At 45.8% G+C, this 17,973-nt stretch overlaps 1 protein-coding gene across 3 annotated transcripts in view; it reads right to left on the bottom strand.

Moving 5' to 3' along the window:
* Window positions 1–17,973, bottom strand: part of Map3k5 (mitogen-activated protein kinase kinase kinase 5) — a 193,292-nt gene that overhangs the window by 17,622 nt on the left and 157,697 nt on the right. For all 3 annotated transcript variants that reach the window (XM_076928058.1, XM_076928060.1, XM_076928059.1), the window contains 6 exons: window positions 17,711–17,868; window positions 15,220–15,397; window positions 14,235–14,255; window positions 6,547–6,724; window positions 6,287–6,455; window positions 292–477 (listed from right to left, as the gene is read on the bottom strand). In XM_076928058.1, coding sequence (XP_076784173.1) covers window positions 292–477; window positions 6,287–6,455; window positions 6,547–6,724; window positions 14,235–14,255; window positions 15,220–15,397; window positions 17,711–17,868 — 890 coding nt within the window. The remainder of the gene's footprint in view (window positions 1–291; window positions 478–6,286; window positions 6,456–6,546; window positions 6,725–14,234; window positions 14,256–15,219; window positions 15,398–17,710; window positions 17,869–17,973) is intronic.

Genomic DNA, 17,973 nt, shown 5'->3' with positions numbered 1-17,973 from the left:
CCCAAGACTAAAGTGTGCTATGCTTCAGAGACCAAACAGTAAGTATACCACCACATGATCCCAAGGAGAAACCCAGCCTTGGGAGTGTCTGTAAGTCCTGCTGTTTCCCATGGTGGCTCAGCTGTGCGTGTCTCTTGTCTTTGGGGGAACTCAATAAATATCTCACATCCGTCATCCGGAGAGAAGGCAGTTTATCGAGTAGATGAAAGGGAACAGAATTTTAAATTGTATCCCATTTCAATAACCAACACTTAGCAGAGGTTGTAGGAAAATCACAGCACATGCACTTACCGCATCCTGGAAGCCAAAGAGAACCACCTGCACCTGGCTGATGCCATGGCTGTCGAAGTCCAGCTCCAGCTTGAGCTTGGACAGTGTAGTGGCTATGATTTTTCGGTCAGTGGACCTCACAAACTCTCTGAGGCTCGAGATGAGGGTTGTGATGTGTTCCCACTTCAGTTTAGGCTCTTCGGCACCCTGAAAATAAAACCCCACAAGGCCTCAGTCACTCTGTGCTCCACATGAACTTCCGGTTCTCAGTCTTTTCTCAGAAGACCTGAGCTCCAAGAGGCCTCCTGCTAATGACAAAGGGCATGTTTTGAACTCCGTGGCTTCTGTTTCATCACTGCTGGCAGAGGTAACCTAGCCTTTGGAGGAACAGCCTTACGCCCACGCTGGTCTGTAGCCAGGACATATTTGGGCTGTGCCCAAATGGAGATAAGTTGAGGCGATGAGAATCCTGCTCTCAGAAATTTTAACTGGACACTAAGTCGAGAGAGGGGCACCGAGCCACGGAATCTTAATCTCAGAGTCTGCCAACAGAAAGGTCGAGACCCAGGGTCAGGGATGCTCCCAAGGACATGGGAACAGCTGCAGGGGAGTTGAGAATGACAATGGGTGGGGAAAGAGAAGGAGACAGAACAGAGATGAAGAACAGAGACCAGCAGCAGCCAAGCAAGAACAAAGATGGAAGGAGCCACAAAGGCTCCTCTCTGCCAGGCTCTTTCTCTCCTGGCTGTGTGTACCTATCAAAATGTGTGCCCGGCCCTTCCACTGCCTTTAAAGTCAGTTCCTTGTCATAAAAGGGGCCATCTCAGGCAGCACCACTGGAAGCCAGCCTTAACAACAACTGGGTAATCAGTTATAAAAAACGCACTAAGGAAACTTTTACATATTTAAATAGACCTCTCCCTCAAAGTGGTTTTTATTTTTTTTATTTTAATGTGAGCAAGGCACACCGAGCCTGTAAAGAAAACCTAATTTAACTTCAAAATTTTTTATTAAGCTCATTTTTATTTCATGTTGCATTTTCTAACTGTATTACTAAAATTAAGTTTCTCCACCGGGCCAATAAAATTCCCATCATTAAAATTCCATAAAAGATTTCAAAAAGTACCTTCATCTTCTCTACATATTTTTACATATTTCTACATATATCCTTGATTTGGGAACTTGGTCCCATGTTTAAGTTCTCATGAGAAGACTCTAAATGGAAAGGCCTAAAGGCTGTCATTAAAGAAACATTTTGAAATTACACTGAGAACAATTACACGCTTTGTTTTGCTCTTACCACAAACTAAATGACAGCCAGAGGGAAGACTCATAGGCAACTTCATAACACCAGGAAAATATCAGGAGAGAAAGCCGACTTACTCAGCTGCTAGGAGAGCAACCGTTTGTTTCTGACATCAGGTTTGTTTTCAAGACAGCAGCAGCAGCAGCAGCAGCAGCAACAACAAAAACATGTTGCCTTTGGTTTTTGGATGCATGTTGCTATCCCACACAAGAACAGTCTCTACCCTGGTAAATGCTTCCTGTCCAGGCTACCTCATCCGCTGCTTAGTCATCATTATTTCTGTCCTAACTCCAGGCCCTCTGTGCTAACTCATTAGAGGGCTTTCCTTTCTGAGCGAGCATTTTTCTGCAGGGTAGAAGTGCCTCAAAACAATGGCAGCATTCGACAATGAGCCTTTCCCACGAAGTCAGCATTCACAGGTTTTCTGCAAGTCCTCTCTAGTCTTGTGTGCACAGGTGTGTGTGTGTGTGTGTGTGTGTGTGTGTGTGTGTGTGTGTGTGTTACACGCAGATAGGAACACATGTGAAGGCCACAGCATATACTGGGGTATCTTCCTCTTTACTGTAGTAATACACAGACCTCTACTTGGGCTGGAGCTATATAGGCTTGCCCTGCCATGCCCAGCTTTTATATGAGTGCCGGAGATTTGGACTTGAACTCGGTTCCTTGATTTCACAAAAAGTTCTCTTGCCCACTGAGCCCTCGCCCGAGACCCCTATTCTTTATTCTTTAAACTGTTAGTGATTTGTGGAAGGCGATAAGAGTTTAAAGGAGTGTCTGGGGCCAGGGAGATGGCTCAGTGGGTAGGAACGCGTTCTTGAAAGCATGAGGACCTGAGTTCAAATCCCTAACATACACTTGTCAAGAGGGGGGGTCTTGTCTTCACCTATCTGTAACCCCAACACCACAAGGCAGAGATTGGTGGACCCTGAGAGCTCACTGGCCAGTCAGCCTAGCTGAAAGTTTCTGGGTCAGTGAGAGACACTGTCTTAAGATTAGTAAGTTAGAGTAACAGGAAGACAAAGATCAATGTGCCCTGGTCTCCACATGCGCATGCACCTGCACGCTCGTGTGCACCCACACACAGCATGCACATACTTCTCTCCATCCCATAACACATGTCAAAACACACCATACATGTACAAGATACACACACTCCAAGATTAAAAAAAAAAAAAAGAGCTTTTCATGGGTTAGTATACTAAGGATCTGACCAATGATCCCCTTAGGGCCTGTTCTGTAGTGTAGACTGAAAGGTAAATATTTCTCTAGAAAGGTCTAAAAACACTAAGAAAACATTTCTACATAGGAGAGAGTATTATCAATGTGTATGATGTGAAACTCAGTAAGCCGATAAAAATGTTATGTGGGGAAAAAAGTTATTTCTGTCCCATTGTAGAATAAAAAGAGAAACTAGGTAACTATTACTGGGTTGGTTGACGGTAACAAGTTCACATTTGTACAGTGTCTTTTATTATGACCTAAATTTCCCGTGACTCAGTGGCTCCTGTTAGCAATCCTATGAGGCTTTGTCTAACAGGTGAAGTGGCTCAGGTTCTGAGAATGTCAGTAACTCACTCAGATGGCACAGCCTTTAAATGATGGAGCCAGGACTCTGACCAAGGCAAGTCCAAAGTTAATCCAGGTTCCCAACTATGTATCCCCCCTGCCATAAGCTGGAGTCAAGACCTGCTCTGCACCAAGTCACCATTTGGTGTGACAGATGGGTGTCTCTCTAAGGAATTCAGTGTCCTGAACAGTGCAGCCCACCACTGTTGTCTGATCATTTGGGTGTGATTCCGGCTGGCAGTTTCTAGTATTCCAGGAGCTTCTTGGTGTCCAAAACTGACCTGGATGTGGGTCTTCCATCTTTTCTCTCATGGGAAACATTCCAGTGGGCTTTATTTTAAAATGCAGATATGCTAACCCACTGAGAATTTAGGGAAAAAACCCCCAAATTTTAGGGATTGCATAATAAACCATAGCCCAGTGGTAGAATACGTGCTTGAGATATTCCAGGCCCAGGTTTAATCTCCTTCTCCTTCTCTTTCTTCTTCCTCCTCTTCCTTCTCTTCTGCTAGAATGTCAACTTTGGTGAGGTATAGACTTATATTTTGTTTACCATTGTATCCCCTGCCTGTGAACAGAACTGGTGTGATGGTTTATATATGCTGAGCCCAGAGAGTGGCACTATTAGAATGTGTGACCTTGTTGGAGTATGTGTGTCACTGTGGGTGTGGGTTACAAAACTCTCGTCCTAGTAGCCTTCAGATAAAGACACAGAACTCTCACTTCCTCCTGCACCATGCCTGCCTGGAGACGGCCATGCTCCCACCTTGATGATAAAGGACTGAACCTCTGAACCTGTAAGCCAGCCCCAATTAAATGTTGTCCTTTGTAAGACTTGCATTGGTCATGGTGTCTGTTCACAGCAGTAAACCCTAAGACACCTGGCCTGCAGCAGACGTGTAGTGTTTGCTGGATGACTGAATGAACTGCAAGTCATGTATCTGCTCCCTCCATCTAACCTTGGTTCCTCATATCTCAATCTGACCTATTCTCAATTCCTGAATGACCACCATGGCCACACCCAGCCTCCCTAACAACTACCCTACCCCCTGACCCAGAGGCCTGCCTGCCTTCTTGGGCCATACCTGTTTCCTGGGCCTCATGGTCACTGTGGTCCCTGATGAGATAGCTTTCTATTAGGACCACAGTTGCTTTCCTTCAGAAAGTACTAATGGTATTCTCGTAAGTTCTCCCTGCAGCCAGAGCCTGGCACACACATTGCTATTTTTATGAGACCCAAAAGGTGGATATTAGGAGATCCCTCTGGCGACAGAATGTTCAGGCTCAGGGAACAGCACAGATGCCTAGTGGGGCTGACAAGATACAGCTGGAGCTGAACAGTAAGAGCCAAGGAAGAGAACTTGGCTCCCCATCTGTCCCAAAGGAAGACAAGGTCAGGCCAACAGTTGGACTGAGATATCATCACCCTGGTCCACCCATCTACTCTCTTTGCAGCCATTTTCCCAGGACCAAGAGAGGAACAAAGCTGTGTACAGTCCACACTGCCATGAGCAGTTCACGGTGATGACGGGGCACTGATGCCCACAGTGTTCACAGGGCTGATAGAGGATGACAGACATCACGCTGAGGATTTGCTACGTCTATGGGAAGAAAGCATGCACCTGCAAGAGGTATGATGATGCAAGAGGTATGGCCTGTCTGCTGAAACGGAGGGGATCCCATTATCGCAGGCGAAAATAAGGATGGAGTCTAATCCACCTGGACTGGAGTCTTCAAAAGATGTGTGAGAGACACTGGGGTGCTTAGGAATAGAAAGCAGAGCATCTTGGGATACTGGGAAGAGATGGTCATCAGGTCCCAGAAGACAGTTAATGTGTTAGCCTTGGACTGAAAACCTCCAGAACTTTAAGGAAACAAATTTCTGCTGAGTAAGACACCCAGTTTATGGCATTTTGTTCTAGCAAGCTAATGTACCAGGGAAAATAGTTTCTTTGGCAAGGTGTTAGGTTGGTTGGTTGGTTTGGTTGTTCTTCACACAGGAATTGTAACATACTACACAGTTGCTCACAGCTGCCCCCCACCTCCTGTGTGAATTTAGTGAGCTCATAAACTAGCTGATACTTCCAGTGATCGGAGAACAGGAAGCCTTGAGCTAACATCGAACGGCTCAATCTTTGTTTATCGACCCTGCAAATGAACAGAATTGTGTAGGGACATGAGAATCTGCCTGTCTGATAAAGTACTGTATACATGAATGGGCACTAAGTCACACTCATGAATTTGTTAATAAAACTATTGCTACTGTGGTCTATTGGAGTCAAGATTTCACAATTTCAAGAGGAACTGTAAACACCTTAATTCCATCAGTTCTCTTAAAAATACAAGAACAGAAAGGAAGGGAGGAGTGAAGGAGGAAGAAGAGCAGGAGAAGGGAGCACGGAGAAAAGGATGCAGGAAGAGGACAGAAGGACAGATGGACAGAGGAAGGAAGGGAATGGGAGGGGTGGGGCTGGAGAGCAACAAGCAAGAAAAAGAGTGAACCACATTGCTTTCAATGTACACACAACTTGTATTTGCAAACATAGTTTAATACTTAAGGGTTTTGTTTGTTTGTTTGTTTACCCGAAGGAAGGGCTTTTATTATTACTTTTTGCAAAATAAGGTCTCCCTATGTAGCCCAGGGTGGCCTAGAACTTACCATCCCCCTGCCTCAGCCTCTCAGGTGCTAAGACACCCATCACGTGGGTTTGTCTTATTACTCAGAGTGCTATAGCCTCCTCATACTTCCAGATCTCCTAGACAACTCCATGTTGTAAAAATCTGTAGCATTTGGCCAGGGCATGGTGGGGCGTACCTGTAGCCCCACCTAATCGGGGTGGAGTATAAGGGTAGCTTGTGTCCTGCCTGAGCAGCACAATGGAAATCCATCTTTAAGAAATTAAACTAGCTGCTGGTGGTGGCGGTGGTGGCTGCGCACCTACGCCTTTAATCCCAGCACTTGGGAGGCAGAGGCAGGTCGATCTCTGAGTTCAAGGCCAGCCAGGACACAGAGAAACCCTGCCCTGAAAACAAACAAGCAGACACATAACAAGAAAAAGATCAATTTACAAAATTTACAAAACAAAACAACAACAAAAACTCCGTAAGTCTTCAGGAAGGGAAGTGCCCGGGAGGCTTTACCTGGGCCAGAGATTCCATGAGGTTCCTCACAACCTTGTCCTGATCTTCAGTCAAGATCCGATGAAGGGTAGCCCGCCTCTCGCTATCCTTTCTCAGCATAAAAAAGCCGGAGTCTTTCTCTTCAGGGGACGGGGGCGCACTGTGATCTTCAAAGTTTTCATCCGGAATGCTATAATAATGGGTAAAACGTAAGTCAGGTCTCCTCACAGAGTGACAACCCACGGGGTATGTCTTTCAGCACAAACAAGTCAGTTCTTTACCCCAGGAACAGTGTCCGTATCCCTTTCCCATCCTTTTCTCCGCAGGACTTAGCTCTGCTTTTGAAGGAGAAGGGGTCTGCCTTCAGCTCTGTATCAGGAGAAACGGAGCCATATTCACTACTGCTGCTGGTGTCTTCTACCAGGACAGGGACCGGCAGGGAGATGCTTCTAAGATACTCTGTGATAGGAGGAGAGAGAGAGAGAGAGAGAAGGTAGCATACACTCTAAGAACTTTACACATATGGGCACATCTGTACCCTTTGTCATGCCCGTGACTGGATGAATCAATCATGCATGTAAGAAGCTGATCATGTGATCACGGTCCCTGCCTCACTCAGTGTAACATAGGTGTGGCAAAGGTTCTTGGACCCTGAAAGGAGCATCTCCCAGGACAGAAGAACCAGGCTGCAGCTCAGCAGGTCCCAGGTTCCCATTTTAACTGATGACTTAAATTGACATTTGCAGGTCTCACTTCCCACATCTAGAAACAGGATGAGATGCAGGATTTTAAATTTTAAAGCTATACCCTTGTAGAGTGAAAAATTATAAAGGCCATTTTATGAAATTGAAAGATAGAAAAATCATAAGTTGATCCCCTGAACCCTACTTTTAAAGCAAAGACATAAAAACCTGTAAGTCAAACACTGTGTTGCCTCAGTCCCAGGAAATTAGCTGACCATTTGAACAGATGGCCCTAACTAAACAAATCTTAAGATTCATGGTGTCAGGATGCTATGGGCCCGAGATTAGCTTGGCCGGGCTTTGAACTAACAGTCCTGAGACAGTTGGTGCCAGGATGCTAAAAGTTTGAGATAAGCCTGACCCCCTTGAACTGGAGCTCATGATATATAGTGTGAAACTACTTCGAAATAGCCAATTATAAAGTGACACACCATGCATCTTAGGAATTTGAGATCAAATGTATCCATGACCTAGTGACCTGTTCTCCCTCCTTCCCCCTTCCCTAACTCCACTCTCAGCCTTCCCTCTTCCCTAACTCCACCCCCACCTGGTTTGTAGATGCCCCCTTAAAAGCTGTAAACTTCTTTTGTTCTGCTGCTGAATTCCGCTGCCCCTGCGCGGGCTTGAAGGAAAGACAGCCCTGGCTAGCCAGTAAACCTCTTGCAATTTGCATCAAGTTGTGTTTCTCGTGAGTGATTTGGGGTGCGTCTGCAGTTCTCCACGGATTGGTGAGGTCCTTTTCATTTGGGTTTTACAAAATATGTGTAGATTCTTTGCCTTAGACTTGAGCAGGAAAAGTGCAGATTCCAGAACACGGAACTGAAAATAAGATTTCAGGCCCCCCAGGACACTTGCTGGATGAATTACATTCCTCAAGCCTCAGGCAGTAGGCCCACCTATGGGTGGGAGAGGCCCAAGGCAGGAAGACACATTCCTGACCACAGATAAAGATGCTGCCACCTAGGTGGGGCTATAGCCTGAAAAAGTGAAGATAGTTAATCTGAAATAGTTGGTAAATGACAGGGTGGGACACAATGACATGGCTATTAACCTTTCAGGGTGGGTTTCTCTGGAATGTATGTATCCTTGGCAACCCCTCCCCCTCCCCACTCCCCTGGTTTGTGGTTTTGCTCTTTAAAAGACCCCTTAATCCATCACTCAAGGCCAAACTTGGCTCTTGAGAGAGAGCTTGTGGTTTGACCACCGGCCAATTTCCCTAATAAAGCCTCTGCTGATTGCATCCAGGTATGGTTTCTTGTGATCTTTGGGTGGTAGTGATTTCCTGAGACTTGAGGAAGGGTCTCCTGAGTATGGACGTCTTCACCCTCACCAGTGCAAAGGTTCACCTTAGTGCCTGTGGCTACCTTGGAATTAGGAAGGAATGGGATACTGTGGGTCTAAGCACCAGGTTCTGACCCTGCTTCCCCTAGGACAGACATACTGACTGCCACTTGTCATGGCAGGAGGAGGCACACGAAAAAGCATTCTTTGCTTAAAAAAAAAAAAAAAGTTTTGGAAACCAAGAGACCTCTACGTCCTCCCTAGTTGCCAGACACGAACTCCGCTGCAAACACAGGCATGTGCTTTGCTTTGACCAGAGATTCCTAAATTTCATTCCAAACTGGTTTTAAAGACAGTAAATTTTGCCAGAAACATCTTTAATGTCTCAACATTACAAACATCTCTCACTAAAAATAAGGCAAGTGTCAAGCTATAAAAAAAGCAAGCATGGTTGCTTGGAAACCTCTTTATTTAATTTCTGTTAAGCTGGGTTGAGCTGAACTCGCCTGAGTCTCAAAGACAGTGGCTAATCAGTCAGCCAGTGGCTCCTCTTCCCCACCCCCCACTACTGCAAGTCAGCCATCACTGCCGGGGTGTGGCCACTGACTACCAGACAAATGCCCACACTGTGATCACCAGCACTTCTCTCTGGTTTACAAACACCCAAAAGCAGGACAACCATCCTAGTTTCCCTTCTGTTATAAAAAAATATATCCTGGCAGAAACAGCCTAGGTGAGAAAGGGTTACCTCAGTCCACAGTTCTAGGTTAAAATCCACCACTTCAGGCAAGGACCCAAGCCAGGGAATGGTGATGCTCACATGGTTGGGTCTTCATACCAATCAAGACAGCCTCCTGCAGATGTGCCCAGTGATCAACCTGATCTGATGATTCCTCACTAAGACACTCTTCCCAGGAGATTCTAGACAACAACAGGCCTTTTATTTTTCCTTTGGCTTCTCCAGGTATTTTTAGGTTGTAGACTCTTAACATGCGTGCGTGCGTGCGTGCGTGCATGCGTGCGCGCGCGCGCGCGCGCGCGTGTGTGTGTGTGTGTGTGTGTGTGTAAATGCTGTATACTGCACTAAATAAAATATAAAAAACTACGCCATAATAATACTAACAGTAGTTCTTTCTAGAAGATACACTTTAGGGTGAAAACATTTTTTCAGTTTTTCTACATTAAGCGAGTATTTTGTATGTACATGCAGGCATACATGTGTTTGCAGATGTGTATACATGTGTTTGTGCATATGTGTAGGGCCCGAAAGCAAACTCCAGTATCGTTTCCCAGACACTATATGTATATATTAAGTAGTAAATACAAATGTATATTAGATATATGAAAAAAATATATATATACACATATATACACTGCCATGCTTCCCGCCTTGATGATAATGGACTGAACCTCTGAACCTATAAGCCAGCCCAATTAAATGTTGTTCTTTTAAGAGCTGATTTGGTCATGGTATCTGTTCACAGCAATAAAGCCCTAACTAAGACAGGCAGCAAAAGGGCTTCAGTAAGAACTTGCTTGATCTAGGTACAGGCTATAATCTCAGCACTTGGGATACCTGGGTAGGAGGAGGCCAAGACTCACAAGGCGGGGCAGGTGTTAACTTATAAATCAGTAAGACTCTACCTTCCCCAATAAAGAAAGAATCAGCACCATGATCACCTGAATTTCAAAAGCAGAAGTGGTATCTTGGGAATGAACAGATCAATACTGTTTGCATTACTAGCTAAGGCTTTCCTACCTTGTGCTTCTGCAAATGTATTTATGTGCTACGCATGTAGGCCTGTCTACAGAGAGGGAGCAAGGCCTTACTTTATCCTGCTTTTTCCCTCTTTGGTCTCATTAGGTGGTTTGAGTAGCCAGCAAGCCTTTGTCTTGTGAGTTTTAAGGTTGCCATGGATACTGATTGCCTAAAAAGAGGCCTAGTGGGGTAAAAGTGTACATGTCAAAGGAACCCAGGGCCTGTCAATGATCTTAAAATGAAAAGGACTTCTCTGGACACTAAGTACAGTTCCAGCTCATCCTCATCCTGAGGAGAAATCAACCTGTGGACCTGGTTCTAAATTGCTTCTCTTATTAAGCCTAGACTCATGAAAAATCAAAATGCCTCCAAGGTTTCTGTTCTCTAAAAATTCTATTTGCATATCATGATGAGAAAGAATACAAGCTGGAGGGAAAAGTCTTTTTAGTAGACAAGGGGTGTTATTTGATTATTCAGCTTGCAAAGTGAACAAGGCAATTGGGTCTGAGTCTGGAGCTCAGAAGAAGTTTGGGTCAGAGGTGTGACTTCAGTCACCAGTGATTTCGAGCAAGGCGTGCCATGGATGAGGGAACGGTAACACGCCCTTTCAGAATGCCAGGATTTTATAGAAAGGGGAGAAGCACCAGCAGTGGAGAAGGATGAGACTCAGCCACGGGACAAGAGGACAGGTGGATGAGGCGTCAGAGAGGCTCACACAGGGCATGGCTGACACAAGACAAAACAGGCTTTCAGGCAAGAAGGACCTGAGAACTGGAGAGAACTGAGTTCTGGTTGGATTTACCTCCGTGGGTCTCACTGGAAAGTTTAGTCAAAGCAGGTTCAGAGCTCAAGTGGAAGGGCAAATACTAGACCACCAGGACTAGAAAGCAGAGGTCTGGGAACACTGAACTTGAAGACATGAATCTATGATGGCAGAGAGGGAAAAAGTACAGCGTTAGGCAACGGGACATTTGAGGAGGATCTGTTCAAGAGAAGACACCAGAGGCAAGCATAGATGACTTACACCAGATGGGGAGGCTGGGCAGAAAGGCCCCACCTGGGCTCCTGGCCTTTGATGGATGCTGTCTGTCACTAGGGCTAGGAAAGTGGTACTTGGGTGTCCAATCACATGCTTACGGGAGATCTAGATCGTTCTGCGTGCTCCCTCATGTTCCGGAGGCCAAGAGGAAGGGCTGTGCTTTCACAGGCCTTGAACAGCACAGATATTTGGATCCCAGCTCAGACAGGGGAGGACTGGGCTCTCAGGCCATGGAATGAGAGCTAGGAAGGGTGTCTAGTCACTGGCAGCCTTGCTGCCAATGCCCTGCCAGGTCCTACAAAGCCTGCAGCTATGAGGAGCTGCCTGCAGAAATCTGAAGAGGCTGAGTGAGCCAAGTTACCTCAGACGTGTATCTCTGGAGAGTGATGTGCATTGCTAAGTTTTAGGGGTTGATGAAAAAGTATTCAATTCCAAAACCCTTTAAAGGAAAGCTATCAGAAAGCCGGGGTTTGGTTGGGGTAAGGGGCAGGTGGCCCCATCTGTGGATGAGACCCAGATTGCCTAGGATTCCCATCTAGAAGAAGAACAGGTGCTACCTCAAAGAAATTAGCTATGCTCTCACTTGCAGAAGGTGGGAATTTGTTGGATGCAATTTCTATGACGAAATCTCAGAACAGCTATTCAAGGGCAACCGGGACTTTCTGGGTTCCCCACTCAGACAATCTAGGGACAAAGCTCCCCTCCAACACAAAGCCTCCTACTCAGTCAGACTGCCTGTCTCCAGTTGCCCAAGCCTTCGTGAACAGACCCCACACCTCAGCTGCTTTAAGAGCTGGCTAAGCTTCCTCAAGAGAACAGGAGGCCAGGCTACACTTCCAGACCATGGGACAGGCCAGGCATCTTAATGACTAGCAAACACCCAGTTAGTTCAGGTAGAAGGATCTCAGTCTGAGTCACTTCTACAGACTAAGCATCTGCTAACTCCTCTTGTGCTAAATGAATAGCACCATTGAACCAATGACATTAAATGAACTACCCTCCACCCAGGGATAAGAATGATGACTGTTTTCACCGTCTATCATGGCAGCTGGACGCCTCAGATGATTATTTACATTAACATTTAAATAAAAGACCAGTGCCTAAGCCATAGGCACCGTTTTTGAGTGTGAGACCACCACATAGGGTCTGGCGACCGATTACTAGATGAAGAAGACACAGGACATTTCTGTCATTAGGAAGTTGTGGACTCAGTGCTGGTTGGTGACACCATTCCAGATCAAGCTCTCTTCCTGGCTCTCTGCCCCTCTTTGCTAATTCTTTAGTATGGTGACGAGCCCCTTGGGACCTAAGCCTGAACACCTTGTCCGGCTTTGTCCTCTGCACACATGCTAACCACCAACAGTGCTAAGCCGCCATGATCCTGGTAGGGGAGTGTCTGTGCTCTACCCAGAAACAGGTATAGGATCTCTGCTACACCTGAGGAAAGGGGGTAAAGAAAGGTTTTCTGTCATCTAGAAACCCCAGGCATGGCCAGGGATGTAACGGACAAAGGTCACAGAACCCCCTGAAACAATGTGATGTTTTGCTCCTGGTTTAGGTTAGCACATGTGTCTACTTGCTCCATGGGGATGTAGGGGTGCGCCTTCCTTTGAGAGCAACCTTGTTCAGGTAAGGAGGCAGATCAGGGAGGAATAATTCAGAAGGGCTGAGGAAGTTCTAACAGGAGAACCCTGAGGGCCCTGAGGGAAAGAGAAGGGACCTGCAGGCTATGGGAACCATTGTCAATAGCCTCTGGGGAAGCAGGTACTAAGCACAGGAGGTCTGCCACAGGAAGAACGGTCACAAAGTGCTTGAGTTTGTCACTGTGGTCTCATCTCCTTCTCAAGAGCAGGTGTCTAAGCCCCACCCCTGGAGAGAGTAAGCCATGTTCAAGGCCACTCAGTCCCCAGGGGAACCCAGGTATGACTCCAACACCGGTCCACTGGCTCTCTAAAAACCTCGAGATCTTAGAATAGCTTACCTAGAGTTAGGCTATAAAGCTTGGGCAGAGTCTAAGTCCCCGCAGGACGACCCTGAATGCAGAGGGAGTGGACACAGCTGACCAGCAGAGACAACCTGAAATCTGCTGCTCACGCTCACTGAGAAGACTGTGAGCACAGTTAAGTTCTCAGAAATTAATGTATGTGGATGGGAAAGGTTTCCCACATGTGAAAACCATAGCGCATGGAAGGGACCAAACAGTGCCAGACTGAGAGGCTGGCACAGCTCCAATGCTCCTCCAGGACATTATTATTGTCTCAGAATCAACTCTGGGAAGTAACAAGCACAGAATGACACCTAAAGTAAGGATCTGCATGCCACATATAGAGAAAAGTAAAAAGAGGCCCAGGGATCAAAGCAGGGTGCTCAGAAGGCTGAGAAGCCTGCAGGGTCTACCCTGAGGAAAAGCAGGAGCTGCCTTCCACATCCCAGGATGCTGGTGGAAAAGGGAGGCAACACCGTAATCCTGTCTCTCCACAACTTAGAGCCAGCCCCCAACTCAGAATCACTGAAGGGAAACTGTAGTGACAGTGACCGGAGAAAGCCTGGCGAATGGGAAAGCCTGCTGAAGAGGCCTCTACTCTAGGCTGACTGGCTCTGAGGCACCTGAGCAGCCTGCTGAGACCTCCTGCTACAGTGGACATTAAACCACTCACTCACTCGCCACCAACCATCATTCACAGCCATGCACCTCTCCTTATTACTCTCTGAAATGCTTTAGTTTACCTGAGAGCAAACTCGACTTTTCTGTTATGATTTGCAAAAGCCAGCCCAATGAGACAAGACCACAACTCTGCCCACTAGAGTACAGTGTACTGCCTTAAGATGCCCAAAGAAGGTGTATGATATTGACATTTCCCAAAAGAAGCCCTAAGTAGCCAACCTGTTCTTAGAAAGAAGATACAGACTTCATCCAACTGATGAGAAAAAAAAAAAAAAAAAGTCACCTCCCCTGCACTCAGGGAGCAATAATTAGGGTCTCCTTTATGGCAGAGGGGTGTTTGTACAGGAGAGGCCTGTGCCAGGCTCACGGCACTCAGACGCCTCCCAGTAAGCTGTAGGTGAGGAGGGTGGCCATGAAAAGTACGACGTGTATCATGCTTTGCCAGGTCTCAGGTCATCGGGCAAGGGTAAAACCCAACTCACCGTTGGATCCAGTAGAGAGAGCTGTGAGAAGACAAAGCAAACAGCATGAATTAGCTCTGTGGTTAAACTGGGCAGTAAAACAAACAAACTGAACGCTTGATAGGAGTCAGTGTTGTGTCCTGCTATTCACCTGCTCATCCTTATCCAGGATAAACACCCACATGCCAAGGACAAGCAGAACTCTAACCCCATCTTTCTTTCTAAGTCATGGATTCACTAACAAAATTTGCTTATATTTACACTTCAGTTTTAATCGTTGCTAGCAACCAGGCCACCTGTCTTCCTTCCTTCCTTCCTTCCTTCCTTCCTTCCTTCCTTCCTTCCTTCCTTCCTTCCTCCTTTCTTTCTTTCTTTCTTTTTTTTATTGTTTTTTCAAGACAGGCTTTCTCTGTGTAGCCCTGGGTGTCCTGGAACTCACTCTGTAGACCAGGCTGGCCTTGAACTCAGAAATCCACCTTGCCTCTGCCTCCCAAGTGCTGGGATTAAAGGCGAGCGCCACCACTGCCTGGCTTCCTTCCTCCTTTCTTTTCCCCATTTTTTGGCAACTGCTCAGAAACACAGCCTCTGAGAGGTGGCAAGTATTTTCTACTGCCTCCAATTAAAAGGCTTCATTACCTAGATGTTTGGAAATGTAATGATTCTGTTACAGCCAGTAGACCATTAGTGGCAATGTGGAGTTTCAACCTTGAAGGACCAGAGTTAACTCGTTCACCCTGTAACCTTTATTTCCCAATGCTAGAAAGTATAGAGGCTGATACAGTAACTATAGTCTATGTGCTAGAAGAGCATTACGGAGGAGGCTCTACCATTTGTGATGGATAGTAACATGACTTCCTGATACAGAAACAAGTACCTGAAAGCAATATGCCGTTTACACCAATTTCTAACGATTCAGTAAACGGATGCTTATTTATAGGAAACATTTTTCAGTTTAAGAGCTTAGGATTCAGAAACTGACCCACACCCTCTTCGTGTAACAACATACCTGAAAGTTTGGGTTGTGTCTTCTTCTTTTTGCTGGAAACTTTTAAGAACTCATCCATAAGCAAGTCATTAGAACAGGCTCTCCTGTCAGGGTCTGGTTCAAAACACTTCAATATGAACGCTTTGGCCTCAGCAGACATGGACTCCGGAATCTCCGGGTGGACCTTAAACATCCCCACCTAAAGCAAAATCAGAAGCACGCTGAGTCTCTAACGTTCTCCCCCCTCGTCCCCTCACCTCGCCCCCTTTTCTTTCTCTCCTCTCAGTGGTTCCCAAGGCTTCCTGCAGCAAGTGCCCTGACACTGTTTTGTACCGCAGCCTGCCTGTGGCATTTCTCCAGGCGATCTGAGATGTGCTTTCTACAGATTACAGGAAACTTACAGACTGCTTTCGTAGCTTCAGCAGCGATGCAGGAAGCATAACTAGCCAAAAACATACACAGTACAGGGTAACACGACATCCCTCCAAAACCCGAGAACACTTGAATATACACTGCACTCAAAAAAAGATATTCTGTTGAGATCACTGAGCTGCTCAGAATAGCTATATGGCAGGCACTGGGCCAGAGTTTTCCACTTATGGGCGTCACAGGATCCTCTCAGCAACTTGGTGAATTAAATATCATCTCTCTTATACCCACGAGGAAAATAAGGCTTCAGAGAGAAGCATCTTGATTTGTTTTGTTTAAAGCCCGTGTGCTCTTTCCCCTATTGCATAATTCCTAAGTACTTCCCCATCTCAAATCACCGACATTAAGAAATATTTAGGAGTGCTTTGAAATTAAAGCATATTTTATACCACAGTTAGAATCTACTTCTATTCGTATTCTGAAGGCAGAGGGAGGTGAGACGACTCATTTAAAAGTACTTGACAAGCGAGCCTGAGAACCTGATGTTTGGTCCCTGGGACCCAAGGTGGAAGCGACAAGTTAATCCTCTGTTTTTCACATGCATGACAGTGAGTGTGCATACACATACTCACGCTTTCACACGCACTGGATAACTCAATGATGTCTTCATGTATTTTGCTATATACAAATGTGTCCTAATAAATAATAATATATTTGTAATAACTATACATCCTTTATGTTAAAAATAGTTCTAGATGCATTGTGTAGATTAACTCTCATATTCCTCAAAAAATTCCTGTGCGAGAAACTCCTTTTCTCCTCATTCTGTGCCTACTGATAAGGAGTTTCAATAATTTGATCAATGTTCCAAATATCCCGACTCCATTGGAGCCTGTACAGTCAATCAGTGTCAGAGGCTATACGATCTAGTCTGAGACTTCCCATGAACAGTGGAGGCTGCTTTCTAGGCCCAAAGGTGTGCTGACCTGTTAACTGATAATTACTGCATCATGGATAATGGAACAGCATCCCATAGGGAAGCTGTAGAGAATGGAGAGAGAGCGGGGGGGGGGGGGGAGGTGTGCAGGAGGGGGAGTATCCTGCCTCTCATTGTCTCATTGCTTCTGCAGGCTTGGTCAGAATTCTAGATTTTGGACTTTTGTTTGTTTCTGCAAAAGTGCAGGCGGCAGAGCATAGAGCTAGAACCTCCTATGTGCATTCTTCATCTTCATATCAGCTTTTCAACAAGTGTAAAGTAGATCACACTTGGTACAAACGTGGACGGTACATAAGTAGCACAGGGCCCCTGAAAAGAAGCTGTCTGCAGGGGAGTGAGGGCTGAGCAACAGGCTGAGGTTAAGAGGTATGCTCGCCAGTCCCCGCTTTACAGAGCAGGAACGGGAGCTTCCTGGAGACAGGCAGCTTGGCTGAGGGGACTGTAGGGTCACCGCCTTGTCCAGACCTCTGCAGTCCAAATCTCAGGCCTATGTATTTCTGTATCATTGCCCTCTACACTGGGGTGGGGTAGGGGTGTGTTCACACTTCCCAGAATTACTTTTGGGAAAACAGTTTGAAAGAACAGACCTAAGAAAATAAAGTCGAGTTACTTAAGATGGTAACTCTACTCTTCGTAAGAATGGATTCTTTAAACATTTGCAGCCAAGAAATGAGGAAAATAATTTAATTTTTATGTAGATTTCAATGTTGTGTTGCAAATTCTTTGTGTTTGTATGTGTGTGCAAATGCATGCATGTATGTGTGTGCAAGCATGCGTGCTGGGGTGCTATAAATTGAACCAGGGGTGTTAGAAAAGTGCTTCACCACTGTGACAGACCCCCAGCTCCTCAAAATGTTCTTATAATTTTCTTATATGGAAAATATCCACACAATTTCCCAGAGTTTAGAGTCCTGTGTCATTCATACTGTAAAAAGCTTACATGGAATTTCAGTTTAGAATGAAGAAAACTAAGGTTGAGACACTGGCGTGGACTGTAGAGAGGGACGAGAGGATCTCCTTGGCCTTGACTGTGACTCAACATGTGTTTCCTTGAGCTTCTCTCCTAACTCTGATATTCACTCCTACACAAAACATCCATTAACTGTATGAATCTTTCATCCCTTTGTGTTTAGTATGACGTATGACCTTGAACATGGCTGCTTGCGGCTCTCCTAGTTCATAAAATGGCGGTTTTCCGGTAGCCATTTCGATGATTGTGCAGCCCAGTGACCAAATGTCGGCGGCCTTTCCATAGCCTCGTGGTCCTTTATCGATTATTTCTGGCGCCATATACTGAAGGGTACCTGGGAATAATGCAAACACACTTCCACATTAGAAAGGCAGAGAATGATACCTAATGACCACTTCAATTATTGTACATAAATACAACAATTAAGAACATATGATTC

The sequence above is a fragment of the Arvicanthis niloticus genome, chromosome 30, assembly GCF_011762505.2.
Source record: "Arvicanthis niloticus isolate mArvNil1 chromosome 30, mArvNil1.pat.X, whole genome shotgun sequence".
Classification (NCBI taxonomy): domain Eukaryota; kingdom Metazoa; phylum Chordata; class Mammalia; order Rodentia; family Muridae; genus Arvicanthis; species Arvicanthis niloticus.
This window is presented reverse-complemented; position numbering and strand designations above follow the sequence as displayed.